Source organism: Chelon labrosus (genome assembly GCF_963514085.1).
Source record: "Chelon labrosus genome assembly, chromosome: 21".
NCBI classification, from domain to species: domain Eukaryota; kingdom Metazoa; phylum Chordata; class Actinopteri; order Mugiliformes; family Mugilidae; genus Chelon; species Chelon labrosus.
This window is the reverse complement of record NC_140354.1, coordinates 15,227,541-15,242,467: the sequence shown is the minus strand read 5'-3', so window position 1 is coordinate 15,242,467 and position 14,927 is coordinate 15,227,541. Positions and strand designations below refer to the sequence as shown.

The window sequence follows — 14,927 nt, the reverse complement described above, 5'->3', positions numbered from 1 at the left end:
AACTGGAAGTCAAGGATGAAGTCTTCGACTGGTAAGAAAGGAAATATGATCATTTCGAACTAAAACGGGGTTGGCAACATTTCCAACAGTCTCTATTAAAGGGCTGCTAAAATGTTTTAGAATATACTCATGCGGACATAGCCTCAGTTCACGTCCAGGTTTGTATTTTCTCACCTTCCTGCCGCAGCAGTAGCCCAGACCCTGCATGACGGGATCGATTTCCGCTTCAAACACTTCTGCCAGTTTGGTGCAGTACTTGTAAACACGGGATGTTTTGCGGTTGTACAGCCAGGCGTTGTTGAACATGAGCCACACGTCGTCCACGTACTGCCAGGGCTCCTGGTATTGACCCGTATCCAGCTTGCGCTTGATGGTGGACAGGTCAATAGGGTTCTTCACGATGTCGAAGTAATCCTGCAAGAGCGTAAAACATTTCCAGGAATGAACAAAACACTCAACGGTCTTGTGACATTGGAATAAACGTGCAATTGTGGACACTCACAGGGATACCCAGTAACATGGGGTCTACGGGTTGTCTGAAGGGCAGGGACTCTGGGTCTTGCCTGTAGAGGGCCTCAAGTGTAGGCATAAGGGCTTGTCTCAGCTCTTCTGGCTTGAAAACTGGACACACAACAACGATGTTATAAGAAAACACATTCAACAACAACAGCATGTCTGCAAATACAATATAAATATAAAAGTGCTTTTACTTTTTTTACGGTTCTGAGTGGCGGAAGTGGCGGATGTGCTGTTGGCCCCACTTTCCTCTTCTTCTTTGGGTTCTACCTTCACCTCTGGCTTCTTCTCCTCGGTTTCCATTGGTTCCTGCTTTGGTTCTGCTGCATCCGTCTCCTCCTTTTTCACCGGCGGGGGTTTGGTTTCATCATCCTGTTATGTGAACAACAAGCCATGTCAAAACACTACGCAACAAAGTCGAGTCAGGAACTTACCATGCATTGATTACACTTTGAATCAAGAAATTTTTACATTAGGTGAATAGGGGGGAAACAGAAGTGTTGGGTTGTGATGGATGAATCTGCAACAACAACCAGGAGATAAAACAGCAAATGGTTTCTAGTCCGATCTGATTACAAAGTGATTTTGTAAAACGATGCACATACCTCCATTTTTACATCAATTTGCTTCTTCCCAGAGTTGCTGTCCTCGTCTTCATCTTTTACTTCAGGTTTGGTTTCAGTGCCGCTCATATCAGATGGAGCCTGCTGGGAGTTTAGCTCGGCCACAGACGCTGGAGTAGGCACTCTGTTATCTATGCTGGCAGCTGCCTGGGACAACTTGAAGGGGTCAAAGAGACATTCTGATTACACACCGATTTATAAGTAAATTAAGAATTGACTGGCGGTAATCCTCTCAGAACAGAATACTGACAAATAATTCTCCTTATTACCATTTCAGAAACTGTTTGGTTAGAAGCAGGAATAGCGACTCAAAAGCTATGGTAGCTTTTCAGTAAGAACTAGACTCTCACCGGTGTGCTGGGGTGCTGTGCCTTCACTGAAGTGGGCTGCTGCATCTGGCTCGGGGGTTCAGGTTGGGGCTGCATTGGCGTCAGCGGCTGGGAGGGGTCAGGGGGCGTGCCAATGACTGAAGGGGGGCGAGGGAGGCCACTGGGTATGTGGGTTGGGGTGGAGGAGGGCCCGCCCGTGGAGGCGGGAGTGGAGGGCCGTGGTGGCACCTGGGCCTGCGTGGGAGCATGGTGGTGCTGCTGCTGCTGCTGCTGCTGCAGCTGCTGCTGCTGCTGTTGAGGCTGCAGGCCGGCAGAGGCATTGGGTGGAGGAGTGGTACCCAGTGTGGGCTGGGCTGCGGGGCCACAGGGCAGCTGGGAGCCAAGCGAGCCCAGTGCATTCAGAGGCAGGTTAGAGTTTTGCTGCTGCTGCTGAAACGAAGACCATTATTAGCATACCTTTGCACACCAGGAGGCCACGCACGGGCACAAGTGTACACAAAAAACAAAAAAAACAAAACCACAGAACAAGTCTTCTCACCTGTGATACAGGAGCCTGTGACATGGCCTGCCCCAAACCCATATTCACATTCATTGCTCCCCCTGCAGCTACAGGAAACTGGCCCTGTGACAGGAATTGGCCTTGGTTGGTTGGCTGAGATGCCATGTTATTGGCATGACTACCCATCATTCCTTGAGTGGGAGGCATCCTTGACGGGGACATGCCCATCTAGAAAGTAATGACACAGACACTGTTAGAACAATAGGCATCTAGTCACGAGTGCCAGCCAAGTAAAATAGTTTAAATCTAAATGGAATGCAGCGTTCATGTATGCTACCACTACAATAGTCTGCGAGTTGTAATTTACAAATAAACTGAATCAAAGTATGGCACGGAGACAATCAGGGAGGAACATTATATGGCTCTAAGCCAGAACTTAAGCTCTGCCTTGTTTTCAATACAGTTTATGTGCTGGCAGACAGGCAGCTGGTTGATCAATGGATCAGAACTTGTGTCGGCTGCAGCCACATTTCACATTGTTGATGCTTCAGTATCAAAACATCAACAACGTAATAGAGACAAAGACTGGTGTTTAATAGCTGAAAGGGGGAACAAACAGAGCGAAGAATGAGAAACTACAATCGTTGCCTTGCAGCTGGGTTCCTCTGCCAAACAGTGAAGTGGTAGCTGACAGTCGTGTTAATGATTTCCAACTGTGTACTGCAGCTGAGGTAAAGCACAGTAAATGTACTTTAAAAAACATCTTTTACAATCAGTAAAAACCCAGTTACAACAGTACGTCTCGATTGGAAGACGTTCAACATACGACACGTCCACCTATCAAAAGGTCCCTAATGATTTTAGCCACTTAGTCATAAAAGACGAAGGGACAAGCCAATGACAAATGATTCTGTGAAAAGGTAGATGATAAACTCTGGGTCTAGAGAAGCAAGTTTAAGAGGGAAAAAAAAACCCAATAAAACTAAGACAGGAGAAAATCATACTGTTGGCACGGGGCCCATGTTCATCTGCTGTGGATGGTTCATGGGGGAGGGCGCCCTCGCTCCCATGGGTGCCTGAGACATCTGTGGGTTCTGCATCGCCATTGGGTTAAACTGATTGATTCCTGAGGGAACAGATACACACACACACACAATTATTTACCTGTTTAGGACACTCAGGAGTAATTGTAATTTAATATTTCAGGTCCCACCAGGGACGAACAAAGGGACAAAATCAATTAATTTCAACATCAAGGCTCAGAGTGAGCGAAACCGTCATTTTTGTAAAGAAAACTTCATTCAAATATTGAAGATTTTTTGACATTAAAAGCAAAAACATTACCTAAAACACAAAAAAAATGTCATCACATACCTTGGGGCACCTGCATACGGTTCATCATCTGATTTGGCATGTTGGACATGGGCACGGGTCCATCTGAGAGAAGACAAGATAGCACAGCAATCCTTTAAAAGTTTCCCTGAGTTACATCAATAGTTTTGGGAAACACCCTAGCAGTTAATGATATGTAGGTATTTTTATAATCCGCCACAAATACAAGAAGTCGGGTTACTAACTAGGAGGTCGAACGGCTTGCCCCGGGCCCATGGCGTTGGGCTGAGCCATGCCAGGCTGCTGCGGCCCCGCTGGCCCCACCATGCCGGGCTGTTTCTGGAGCCGTGAGCGCCTCTTCTCCTCCAGTTCCTTCTGGATCTTGTAAATCTTTTCTGCCAGGAAGTGGTAATACTCGTCCTAATGAGGGGACGACAAAAAGAAGCAGACAAGATTGTTCAAATACGCCACACTATTATTATCATTATGATAAGACCTTAGGTTTAGAATCATAATAAACATTGGGTTACCCTGCTGTTAGCCGACTCATACATGTCACCCTCAACCTTGCGTGCATACGACACTAGGTTCTCCATTCGCCGGTCCTTCAGTGCTGCGGGGTCTGGGGTGGGGAATATGGCTTGTACTCTGAAAATGGAGAAAACATCATGAATCACCTGATGTAGCTTAACATAACTTGTGCATAAACACATCTGCTTTATTGTTAGACTTACAGTTTGTGCACCAGGTGGGTGCGCAGGTCCTGAGTGACATGTTCATGCCAGGCTTTCCTTACCCCTGCGGCAGAGAGAGGGGTGGCAGCGGGCAAGTTTCCCATGCCTCCCACTACTGAACCATCTGGCATCAGCTGACTGCAGGACGGACACAATTTAAACATAATTATCATTTGCATTAAATCATTTCACTTGAGGTGAAAGGACAGGCGGAGAACATGAAACGGTCCACAGAGGCAGACACTTAAATGGACAGTAAAAGTTAGTGGATGCTCTGTAAAGAAAAGCACGGTGAGTTTCGTATGAGAAGGCTTACTTGTTGAGTGTGGAGGGTAGAGAGGAGTCGGAGTGCATGCCAGTCGGGTCTGAGGCGGCGGTACCCATGCCTCCTGCCATCTGGTTCATCTGATTAGTGCCTGATAGAAACACATCATCGTTTACGAGGGGTTTCCAAACATTTTATAGCAGCACTTCATTGTGCTCGAAGCACTTAAACTTTTTAAAACAGCAGTGAAGTGGTTTTAATCCCATACCTAGTGGGTTCATATTTCGCAGCTGCTGGTGCTGGGGGTTTTGCTGACCCGGACCCTGCCCCGGGACCTGCCCCGGGGACTGGTTCCCGTACGGCAGGCCCAGGGCTGCATACGCCCTCTGCATGGAGCTGGGGTCAATGTGTGTGGCTGCGCTGTTGATGGCTGTAGCACTGGGCTGCCCAGGTCCGACTGTGTTGATGGCGTTCTGAAGACCAGCCCCAGGGGAACTTAGCATAGCTGGATGGAGAAAATGCGGAAAGAAGTAAGTGGTGTGTTCATATTAAATAAATCGCTGAATTAATATAGTGTAATAATAAAGATAAGAAATCCTTTTAAAATACATGAATATATAAGATAAATTAGTCTTAAAAAAAACAAACAATAAATATATTATGCTACAATAAATTCTCTAGAAATAAAAATAATTGCAAAAGTCGGTCTTCTTGAGCCTCCATCTAAAATCCCAGCGCTGCTCCCCGCTGTGTTGATTGCTGACAGGGAGCACGCTGCCTCTGTGGGGGATTTAAATCTGTCATAGGGCCTTTTAACCAATTAGAGCGCATGCCGTCCCAAGACCCTGCCCCCACTGATAGCAGAGCCACCGGGCCCCTCCCCTGGGTGTCACATTACAGGCCCAGCCTTTCTAGAGGAATCCTCTCACTGTAGGAGCGCTCGCAGCCAGCGAGCCAGCGAGCCAGCACAGAGATGCAGCAGAGACACACCGCCTGCAGGTGGCACCACTACATACAACACGTCGACTCCTCCAGGCTCGCTGATCAGTTGAGGGCTGCCCTCGGTGAACAACCACGCAGCCATTAAAGCCCCAATAAAGAGTGATTTATGATTACTATAATTTTTTAATGATCCAATGTGTTTTCTTTTAAATTGGACGCGTCCGATGAGAGACGAAGATCTGCTGGCGACTCACGCTGCTGATTACGCTTATCGCTCGCATTCTTCAAAGGCAGGCAGACCGGACAATCGTGCCGCGTACAGTTCTTCCAGTGGGAGATGATCTGTCTGGAGGATGCACAGTGAGCCACTGGAGAGAGGAAAATAAATAAACATTAGACAGACGCAAGAGTGAGAAACCTGAGAAGATTAAGACATCTCTGTATTCATAACCAGAATGTAAGGTGAGCAGAATGGGTGCAGATTCAGTGAAGAAAACTTTGCACTATAAAAGACAATGCGCCTACAATTATGTGCAGGCAACTACGTGTCATAAAACTATAATGAACCTTCCTCCACAACTCGTATGACCCCTTGATGCCCGGTGTCTACGGGTAGATGATGAAATGCAGTACAACCATCAAAACAAAAGTTTTAAATAGACTGTTGTTATCTGTCAATGGGGCGTGTCGAGCACCAAGGGAGAGGAGGTGCTCGGTTTATGCAGTTACACGCACGGTAATAATGTTCAGAAAGTGATGGACAGAAGGAAACGGCTACCCCTGGAGAAGCCAGATATTTATTATATTCCGCTATTGCCTCGGTTGCAATAGATATTGACGAGCAAACAGTTAACAGTGATTAAGGCATTTATGTCAACTAATTCGTTGCTCTGATTGGTTCTCAGACAATCCAATTGCATGCAGAAGGTATTTTTCTCCCTCTGCACCGCTTGAAACGGATCCAATAATGAAATCCAAATGGCGTGTTACCAGACTTAAACTGCGCCAGGCTAACAGTCGGTTGTGCTTCTGACAATCAGCGTTGTTTAACTGTAATAATTCCTTTTGCGTTATCCACGCTCAACAATGCGTTTGTTTGTTACGCGTTACGTAAGGATGCTCATGTCGCTCCACTTCCTCAAACAGTAATCAGCAGTTTCACTCAGGACAATGACGACCTGAAGGCAACGGGGTGCTTTTTGCTGTTTGGATGAAACCTGCAACAAATTATCATCACCTTTCACGCCGTTTTACTCGAAGCATGTAAACCAACCCCTGCGCCCACATCACAGGATTTAATTATGGTTGCTTACACGGCGCTGTTGACACATCTGTGAAATATTCTTGCTTTTTTTCCCCATATTTATGCAAAAAAACATATGTACTGTACACCGATCAGGCATAACATTATGACCACCTTCCTAATATTGTGTAGGCCTCCAAAACAGTTGTGACTCATTACAGAATGGACATGGGCCTTTTGAGGGTGTCCTGTGGTGTCTGGGAACAAAATGTTGTTAGTGGGGGGTCTTTGGGTCCTATGGGTTGAGGGGAGGGGCATCTGTGGATCATCCCACATTTACTTGATCAATTTGGGATCTAGGGAATTCAGAGCCTTGTGCTGTTTTTCAGATATTTATTTGAGTTGTTCCTAAAGCGTTTGTGTGTGTCTGTGTCAGGCTGCATCCTGCTGGGGATGGCTGCTGCCATCAAGGAGTGTCATTGCTATGGGGTGGGGGTGCCTGGTCTGGTCTATGTGGGTAGTACATGTCTAAGTAACATCCAGGCCCAAAAAGTCAGTGGTTATAATTAGGGATGCACCGAAATGAACGTTCTTGGCCGAAACCGAAAACCGAAAATGGAGAGCCTGGGGCCGAGAAACCGAAACCGAAACACCGAAAGAAATTTTTATGACAATTATTAGTACCATTGAATTTATGGCTATGACTGTGTACTAACCTCACTAAAATCAAGCCATTGCAATTTAATAAATTAATATTAATGTTTCAAAGAATAAATCAATTATGAAAATATTTATTTAGCACATTCCAACAATGCACAATATAAAATAAAATAAAATTCAAAATAAAATGTTTAACTTGACCCCACTCATGTGTACATTAAATAATAATGGAGCAGAAGCTTTTGCAGCTGGAAATCAGCATCGATCCACTGAGCATATTTGTTTTTATTTTTATTAAGAAAAATTGCACCTTTAGAAAAATAGCGCTGTCCCTTTAAGAAAGACGGTAGTCTTAACTGAAGCTGTGCACGGCTGTGGATGTGTGCCGCTGAACGGGCGTGTCGCAATAAAAAGGGAAAAAAACAAAACAAAAAGATGAACGTTTGTCTTGCTGTTTGTTTTGGAGGAAGAGCAGTTTCGGCGATAAAAGTCTTTCGGCCGAAACTGGCCCAATAGTGCATTTTCGGTTTTGGTCGAAAAGTGGCCGAATATTCGGTGCATCCCTAGTTATAATGTTGTGGCTGATCGGCGTATATGTGACAAATAAATCTTTTTGAATCCTCTAAAAAACGCATTGCTTTCACTCACCCTGGCAGGACTTGCCAGCCTGGCAGTGGGTCATGTGGTTGAGTACGTTCTTCATGGTGCGGCAGTGGGGCAGAGTGCAGGTCCTCACTTCCCCGTTGGCCTGCTCCCGCCGCTGGCACTTGTGTGCATGGAGCAGCAGGACCAGCTGCTGCTGAATGAGTTTTCTCTTCTCTGGGTCGGCCGTCGGGCCCGCTGATACGCCGCCAGCGCCAGGCACCATGCCCATGGACGCTACCTGCTGCTGCATCTGCGACTGTAAAGGTATGCGATCACACATACAGGTTAGGCATGTATCAGCATATCAGACGGTGCCAATATTAAGAAATCAATAAGTGTAATGAGTCATATAATGACAGTACACTCACTCGCCCACTCATTAGGTACACAATGGAGGACAAACTCATTGTAATATATAGTCCTGCACCAAATCCTCCGTCATGACTGTTATAAGGTTCAGTTTATGTTGAAACAATATGATAAATGCCAAATTAAAAGGCCAGGTTTTCACCCAAACGTTGACCAATTCCCTGTGCTTGACATTTGCTTGGAGTCACCAGCACAACTTGAATTTTGTCCATTCACACCTAGCTGGAGTAATAGCAACCGTGACTATGACAAAATAATACTAGATAAGAGTAGTTTCATTACTTCAGCATGGAAAGTTCGGTTTTGCATTCCTTTTTAAAACAAAAAATGAACATTGGCGCCACTGTTGCTGCCTTTTTTGTTCTTCTTTGTTGATACTGAATCGTACCACTCTGTCTAACGCATTTCCTGTCTATCTGTTCACTGGCGTCGTCAATAAAAGGCTAAATTTAACTATTATCGTGGCGACAATGCAAAACTTTTAACATTGTTTAGCTCATGCTTACACAGCTTACACATGTCATTAAAAAAGCAACGAAAGGGCCTCAATTGACAGCAGAAAGCGCCACATTTAAGTAATTATGAGTGATGCACAATATATTGGTGGCTGCCACTTAAAACCCAAGTTCCTGGAGGTTATTTCTGCCTTTCTGCTTTCTAATCTCTGCTCTGCCTTGGGTATTATTTGCTGTGGGGTGGAGCTCAAGGTGAACTCCTCACACACCCACCGTTAATAAAGACAATAAAATGCTCATTTACCATTACCATACCATGGTTCAACAATATCAGTTTGTGAGGGAGACAATAAAAGAAAAATATCCAACACCTGTTGAACAAGCAGAACATCAGCTTTCGGGAAAGTTGTGTGTACAGTTCCCGCAATCAAGTTCCTGACCCTGCTTCACCCACAAAACTAGACGTTTCTAATGGCCGGGATGTGACAACACATCTGTTTGATTTGACGGCTGCTTGTAGACACCTAACCATTCCCTCTGCGAGTACCTGGAACTTGGAAGTTACACTTCCCTGAAGGGTTCCAACATTAAGATCTCCAAAACATGGGGACGACAGTGGAAACCACCAAACATGGCCCGGGACAGCAGGTAACAAGTTCATAAAGTTTAATAAGTTGTCTATATGCCTGCATAGGCTAGCTGTGATATATTGGTTGTACTAATACTTCTGTGCATGTATTTGTTTAATATTTTACTAGAGCCTGGGTCAACTAGACATCTTTTTTATATATTTTTTTAAAGATCGGATAGATACTCACCAGGTTTGGCACACTCCCAGCTCCCTTCAGCTCAGCAGGAAACTGGGGAAGGTTGTTGGAAAGGGCCGCCTTGTTCTGGAGTTGTTGGGCGTTGACCCCCGCCGCCCCCATCTGCTGCACCCCAGCCTGACCATACTGCTGGCCAAATGGTGCTCCTGACATCCCCATCTATAGTGGGGAAGCACATCGGAGGGTGGTCAGAAGATTGGCCCATTACGCAGCCTATTATTTACCTTACAAGGCAGCTTAATTCTCTCCGCGGACTCCTTTAGTCCAAAGACGATCCATCTTGCCAGGATTCAAGCTTTGCGCTTGTGAATGAGCCACAGGGGTCCGCCAACATGTTGGCGACAAAGCTAACTGCGCTGGCTGATTCCTAGCTTTAAAAGCTACTTGGCCTGTGGGGTGTATTTCCTCTTTGATACTCTCCTACTAGGTCGTATGGTTCATTGATCTGACTGGTGGAAGTCAGTTTGTGAAAGACGGTGACAGATCATTCATCCATTCACCTGCTAAGCGATCGTCCTTATCAAAAACTTAACAAGGATGAAAACTCTTGACACCAAAAGCTCACGGGTGGAGAAGATGCCTCGTCTGTGCCCACACTATCATGAACGAGTTGAGACTGTTGCAAATGCTGCCACACTAAACCAATTCTGTGGAATTTGACATCATGCTCTTCTCTTTGTGTTTCAGCCAAAGAGGCTGCACTTAACCCTCATGTCAAAACATGCACGTCTTTTTTAGCTGGACTTCTATTTCCTGCGTCATCTGCAGCGACTTGTGGGTTATAAAATGTGGATCGAGCACTTTAACGTGTGCTTGGATTGCACCAATAGCCGACAGAAGGTTTCATAACTAAACACATGATCCAGTTGGTTTTCCACTGTGGACGTTAAACGGTACTTGCTTCGTTTCACCTCAGCGAAGCTAGTCGACAGGAAAATATTGCAGTCCACCGATCGGTCAGAGAGAATTGCAGCTAGAATCGGCGACACGGGACGTCAAAATCTTTTTCTTTCGTTAATTTAACCAACTGGAAGTCTGCAAAACCACAGCATTGGTAGTCACAGCAGCTGCAATGATGGGAATAACAATACCAAACACTGAGGAAGTACTAGCTAAAGACAAGGTAGGGAAAAGTACTTTGCACCAAAAACTAATAAAGCAAAGTCACACGTTGCAGTTAAAACGAGCCTATAGCTGTTTTCTTGTCTATGGCTGTCTACCATTTTGATATTTTGCAATTAAACCAATGCAATCTTTGAATTTTGCAATAATTTAGATTGCTGGTTATTTTAAGTCAGCTGCTGTATGGAGCCCTGTGAGGGAAGACTGAAAAAAACAAACTTCAAACTACCCCATGTTGGCTCTATAATGCTGTCAAACTTAACAAATCAGTCAAAGTAAAGTTAAATGTAAATTAGCAATAAAACAATATCCTACAAAAAGGAGTCTTCTGCTTTCTCGTTCTGTCATTTATTCTTCACGCCGGTGCTCTCAGCGTGAATCTGTGTCGCCTGCCTTCGCCTGACTTCCCCTGTAGTGGCCAGAGCGGCTACGCTTAGCAGAGAGAGCAAGCCCTGCCCAGCAGTGAGAGAAAAACGGGAGGTGACAGAGAGAGAGAGAGAGAGAACGGCGAGCTTGCACAACAGCCGAGTAGAGCAGAGTAGAGTGGAGAGGAGCGCTGCACTGCTGCCTGCCCCTCCCCCCCCGTCCTGCACAGAAGCACACAGATGCTCGCCTGCTGCCTCCCTCTCGCCCTCCCATTCAGCCTCCTCTCACACACGGGTGTCTCCCACTTGATGAGCCGCACTTCTGAGTGTCGTCAGGCGAGAGGACGGCGGCGCCGCTGCTACAATGGGAAGCCTCCAGTGTTTCCCCCCCACTTCTCAGCAAGTCGCCTTTTTTCTTTTCTGATTAGTAAACATTCGCTACCGATGGATTATTTAGCGAGCTCCACTTTTATTCTCCTCATTTGTACTGACTGCAAGAAAGGAGATGCAGTTTATGCACGTTTTGTTGCAGGATGTTCTTCTGCATGTATCCTGTAATAATTCTGACCAAAAGGATTTAAGTCTAAATAGCAACACACAGCATCTGCACACAGTTTGCATGTGTTTATAACAGATTATATTTGCTCACACCGACTTCTAATTATCAATCTGTGTAGCCATTCATATTCTACGGGCTTTTATAATTAAAAACAATAAAATAAAACAGCACACAGACCGCTCCGTGCCTCCAAGCACATACAAGTTCATCCCCCTCCCTCTAGAACATCTCAGTTTGCCGTCTTTCTTTCAGTTTTGTGTTTAATATCACATAACTAATCTATAAACAGGCCCACGCAAAGTAATGTGATTTTAAACTATGGCGCAATAAAATACAGTCAGGCATTAAGGTGTCTGCATGGTAATATAGGGAAGGAGGGGCTTGTTTCATGTGGTGATGTCTGTTGAAATAATCTTAGCGAGAACTAGCTGGCTGGTTTAACCTCGGCTTCCTGTCAAACCACAAAGCCCCGAGACTCTCAGACGAAGCCTACCCCGTTCCTCTCTCTCGCCGAGCACTTCAAAGTCTGCGAAAGTGAAGATATTCACATAGAAGCACGGCGAGCGGCACCTCACGGAAATTACTTTTCATTCACAAAGACAGACTCGCCTCGCCACCGAGACGCAATTTGCGGGACTTATCGCATTTGTATCGCTTGTCGTCGTTCTCAGATTGGTGTGGCATAAGAACGCGGCGATAAACGCATCAGCATTGATCCGCTGTGAATCTCTCTGTTGGGCCAAGTTACCCCAACGTAGACTGATGAGGCCGGCTGCATATTCAACCCCCCCTCAACTGATTGCTTGCTTCCTTCCTCCGGCAGACCCAGGGAGAGGAGCAGATCGATAAATGATGAGTGGGAGATAATAGTTGGCAAGTCAACAATGGGGGTAGGTGAATAATATATTCCATATGCTTATCTTCATAAGGACATCCAACAAGAAATCCTGAAATAGCCCACTAAGTATACTGCTTGTCAACAACAGCCTATTACAGAGCTGGAATTCAAGCTTTTTCTAACCACAGTCCTGTAGTAAATCACCGTTGACTGGGGAGGTGCGATATTTCATCGTTTACGATATATCGTCAAAAACATTCCCCACGGTAAGAATATGTCATCCCGCGATAAAAACGATAAATTCCCAGTGACGTATATATGTGCTCGACACACTCGCAGCCCAACATGTATGGAATATTGACAAATTGACAGTGGCGAAAGACGGAGCAGATACGCCGGGCAGCGAGGAGCTCGTTCCCAAACGAGGCTCCACCTCCATTATCTGGTTTGGTTTTAACCCCTTAACGCCTGAATTGATTTTTCAATTATATAAAGAAATGAAATATTTGTATTTTTGCTTACCACTCTGGCCGGTCCTACGAGAAACTACAGCTTGCAAAAGGTTCCTAGAAATTTTTTGAATGTGCACAAACCGCCACTGGAGTATTACATGCGTTATTTCGGCTGCAGTCTGAACGGAAACAGTGCGTCGCGAATTCGCGACGCTAGGCATGAAGGGGTTAAAAAGTCTGATGCGGAGCAGCAAATTACAACATGCAAGGTTTGCAAACAAATAGTGCATAAAAAAGACAGTAACACCACTAATTTGTTCCTCCACCACCTCAAACACAAGCACAAACCAAAATATGAAGAAACCAAGAAAATGCGCAAGGATGCAGAAGCAGCGTCGACTTCATCCAAAGAGTCCGGTAAAAAAACAACTCGGATAAAACTTGCCGATGCATTACAGTCAAAAAGATTAGGCTGAATTGGTGTTTATTTATCGTCATTTTTATCGTTACCGTGATAAATACCAAAAATTATCGGGATAAAATTTTTAGTCCATATCGCCCATCCCTACCGTTGACTTCCATCTTATCAATGAACCATGCGAAAAGTTAAACTAACTCATTGCATGTTAAGGTTTTATGGTCAAAAGTAAAGTTTTAAGGTACGGCAAATAAAAACATCATCTCTGAATGAAAGAGCTGCTACAGACAAAGGAGGCAACTTTAACATGACCGGACTATTTCCAGTGAACAGCAGTTCCTGATGTTTCGTCAGACAAAGCCATACATCCCAACTACAACTTGTAAAACAAGTTTGAGAAGATGCCCCCACATTAGGGCGTGTACACACTGTACTAAATATAAATATTGCAATTCAAGTTTAGTTCAATGCGATACCCATTTGTTAATCCCGTTCTTTGTGAGACGGATTTAAGAGAGTGAAACCACAATATCATAACCAATACAACATTCTCAATCTGACAGATTTACACGCATGAATTACTCCCATGATTCATTAAAATCAAAACCGTTTATCATCCTGAGCAAACACGCAAAAACAAAGGCAGACAACTCAATATTATCAATATGTGTTTAAGTACACACAAACAACATTAGACAGGAAGGTACATATTATGTATGAAACTCATTAGCGGCTGGCAGGTATTACTGTTAGCATTTTATTGAAACTTCGTCTAGTCCCTTAACATATTAGCCTTCCTTCAGTGATGCTCAATGGTCTTACACATTGTTGACAATTAAATAATTTTTGGGACTAATTAAGCAGAATTTTGAACCTCACCTTATTCATGTTTCCAGCTTGCTGAGCATTCAACTGTGGCCCTCCTTGGGTGAGTGTCTCTGCCAGCACACTGCCTCCGACTCCAGGTCCAGCACCCACTTGTGTCCCTTGCATTCCGTGGCCCTGATACTGCATGCCAGGCCCAGGTCTCCCCCGGCCTGCTGGTCCCATAGCCCCATTCATCACCTGTCCCGTCTGGCCCATGACACCGTGGCCCTGCCCACTGTTCAACATGGCCTGGTTGAAGCCCATGCCCGCGGTTCCATTACCTTGTCCAGCGGAAGCGCCTCCTTTCTGGCCCTGGGGAGACTGGTGATTGGGGGAGCCAAGTGGACTTTTACCCAGTACAGCGCCTAACTGGCTCCCCACCATGCCTCCCTGTTGAGGGCTGGCAGAGTTGTGACCGCCTCCCAAGATGGAGGAGCTTCCTGGCCGCAGGAGCTCAGACAGCTGTTTGTGTTTGGCGGCTGCATCAGGAACGATTGAGTTGAGACCAGGACCTCCTCCACTTGATCCACCGTTAGAGGACAAGTCTCCATTGCGGATCAGCTCATCCGGGAGGTCATTTTCCAGGTCAAACAGCGACACAAGATCTAACAAAAGACAGACATGGGAGAATAAAAATTAGCATCTCTTAGCTTAGGGAATTACAAACAAACAGAACAGGCCAATAACCACAAACAGCAATTTGTCTTTTCTTCAAAATAATAATATAAAGTTTATTGAACTATTTCAATCAACCACGTTAAAGGTTTTTAAGTTCTGTTCCAGGTTTCAAGCATTGAAAATACATCAGGGACACAAGTAGAGAAATAACCTTCATTAACAAACTGACATTACATTTTACGATGGTTA

At 45.1% G+C, this 14,927-nt stretch overlaps 1 protein-coding gene across 4 annotated transcripts in view; it reads right to left on the bottom strand.

The window, feature by feature from the left end:
- crebbpb (CREB binding lysine acetyltransferase b) overlaps positions 1 to 14,927 on the bottom strand; it is a 31,200-nt gene that overhangs the window by 10,025 nt on the left and 6,248 nt on the right. For 2 of the 4 annotated variants that reach the window (XM_084570650.1, XM_084570652.1), the window contains exons 2-18: positions 14,073 to 14,665; positions 9,431 to 9,598; positions 7,792 to 8,044; positions 5,495 to 5,608; positions 4,567 to 4,803; positions 4,350 to 4,449; positions 4,034 to 4,171; positions 3,830 to 3,947; positions 3,545 to 3,719; positions 3,342 to 3,404; positions 2,972 to 3,093; positions 2,007 to 2,195; positions 1,490 to 1,897; positions 1,122 to 1,295; positions 711 to 888; positions 503 to 621; positions 175 to 414 (exon numbers count right to left, since the gene is read on the bottom strand). In XM_084570650.1, coding sequence (XP_084426776.1) covers positions 175 to 414; positions 503 to 621; positions 711 to 888; positions 1,122 to 1,295; positions 1,490 to 1,897; positions 2,007 to 2,195; positions 2,972 to 3,093; positions 3,342 to 3,404; positions 3,545 to 3,719; positions 3,830 to 3,947; positions 4,034 to 4,171; positions 4,350 to 4,449; positions 4,567 to 4,803; positions 5,495 to 5,608; positions 7,792 to 8,044; positions 9,431 to 9,598; positions 14,073 to 14,665 — 3,389 coding nt within the window. The remainder of the gene's footprint in view (positions 1 to 174; positions 415 to 502; positions 622 to 710; positions 889 to 1,121; positions 1,296 to 1,489; positions 1,898 to 2,006; positions 2,196 to 2,971; positions 3,094 to 3,341; positions 3,405 to 3,544; positions 3,720 to 3,829; positions 3,948 to 4,033; positions 4,172 to 4,349; positions 4,450 to 4,566; positions 4,804 to 5,494; positions 5,609 to 7,791; positions 8,045 to 9,430; positions 9,599 to 14,072; positions 14,666 to 14,927) is intronic. The other 2 variants (XM_084570651.1, XM_084570653.1) reach the window with 1 other exon arrangement.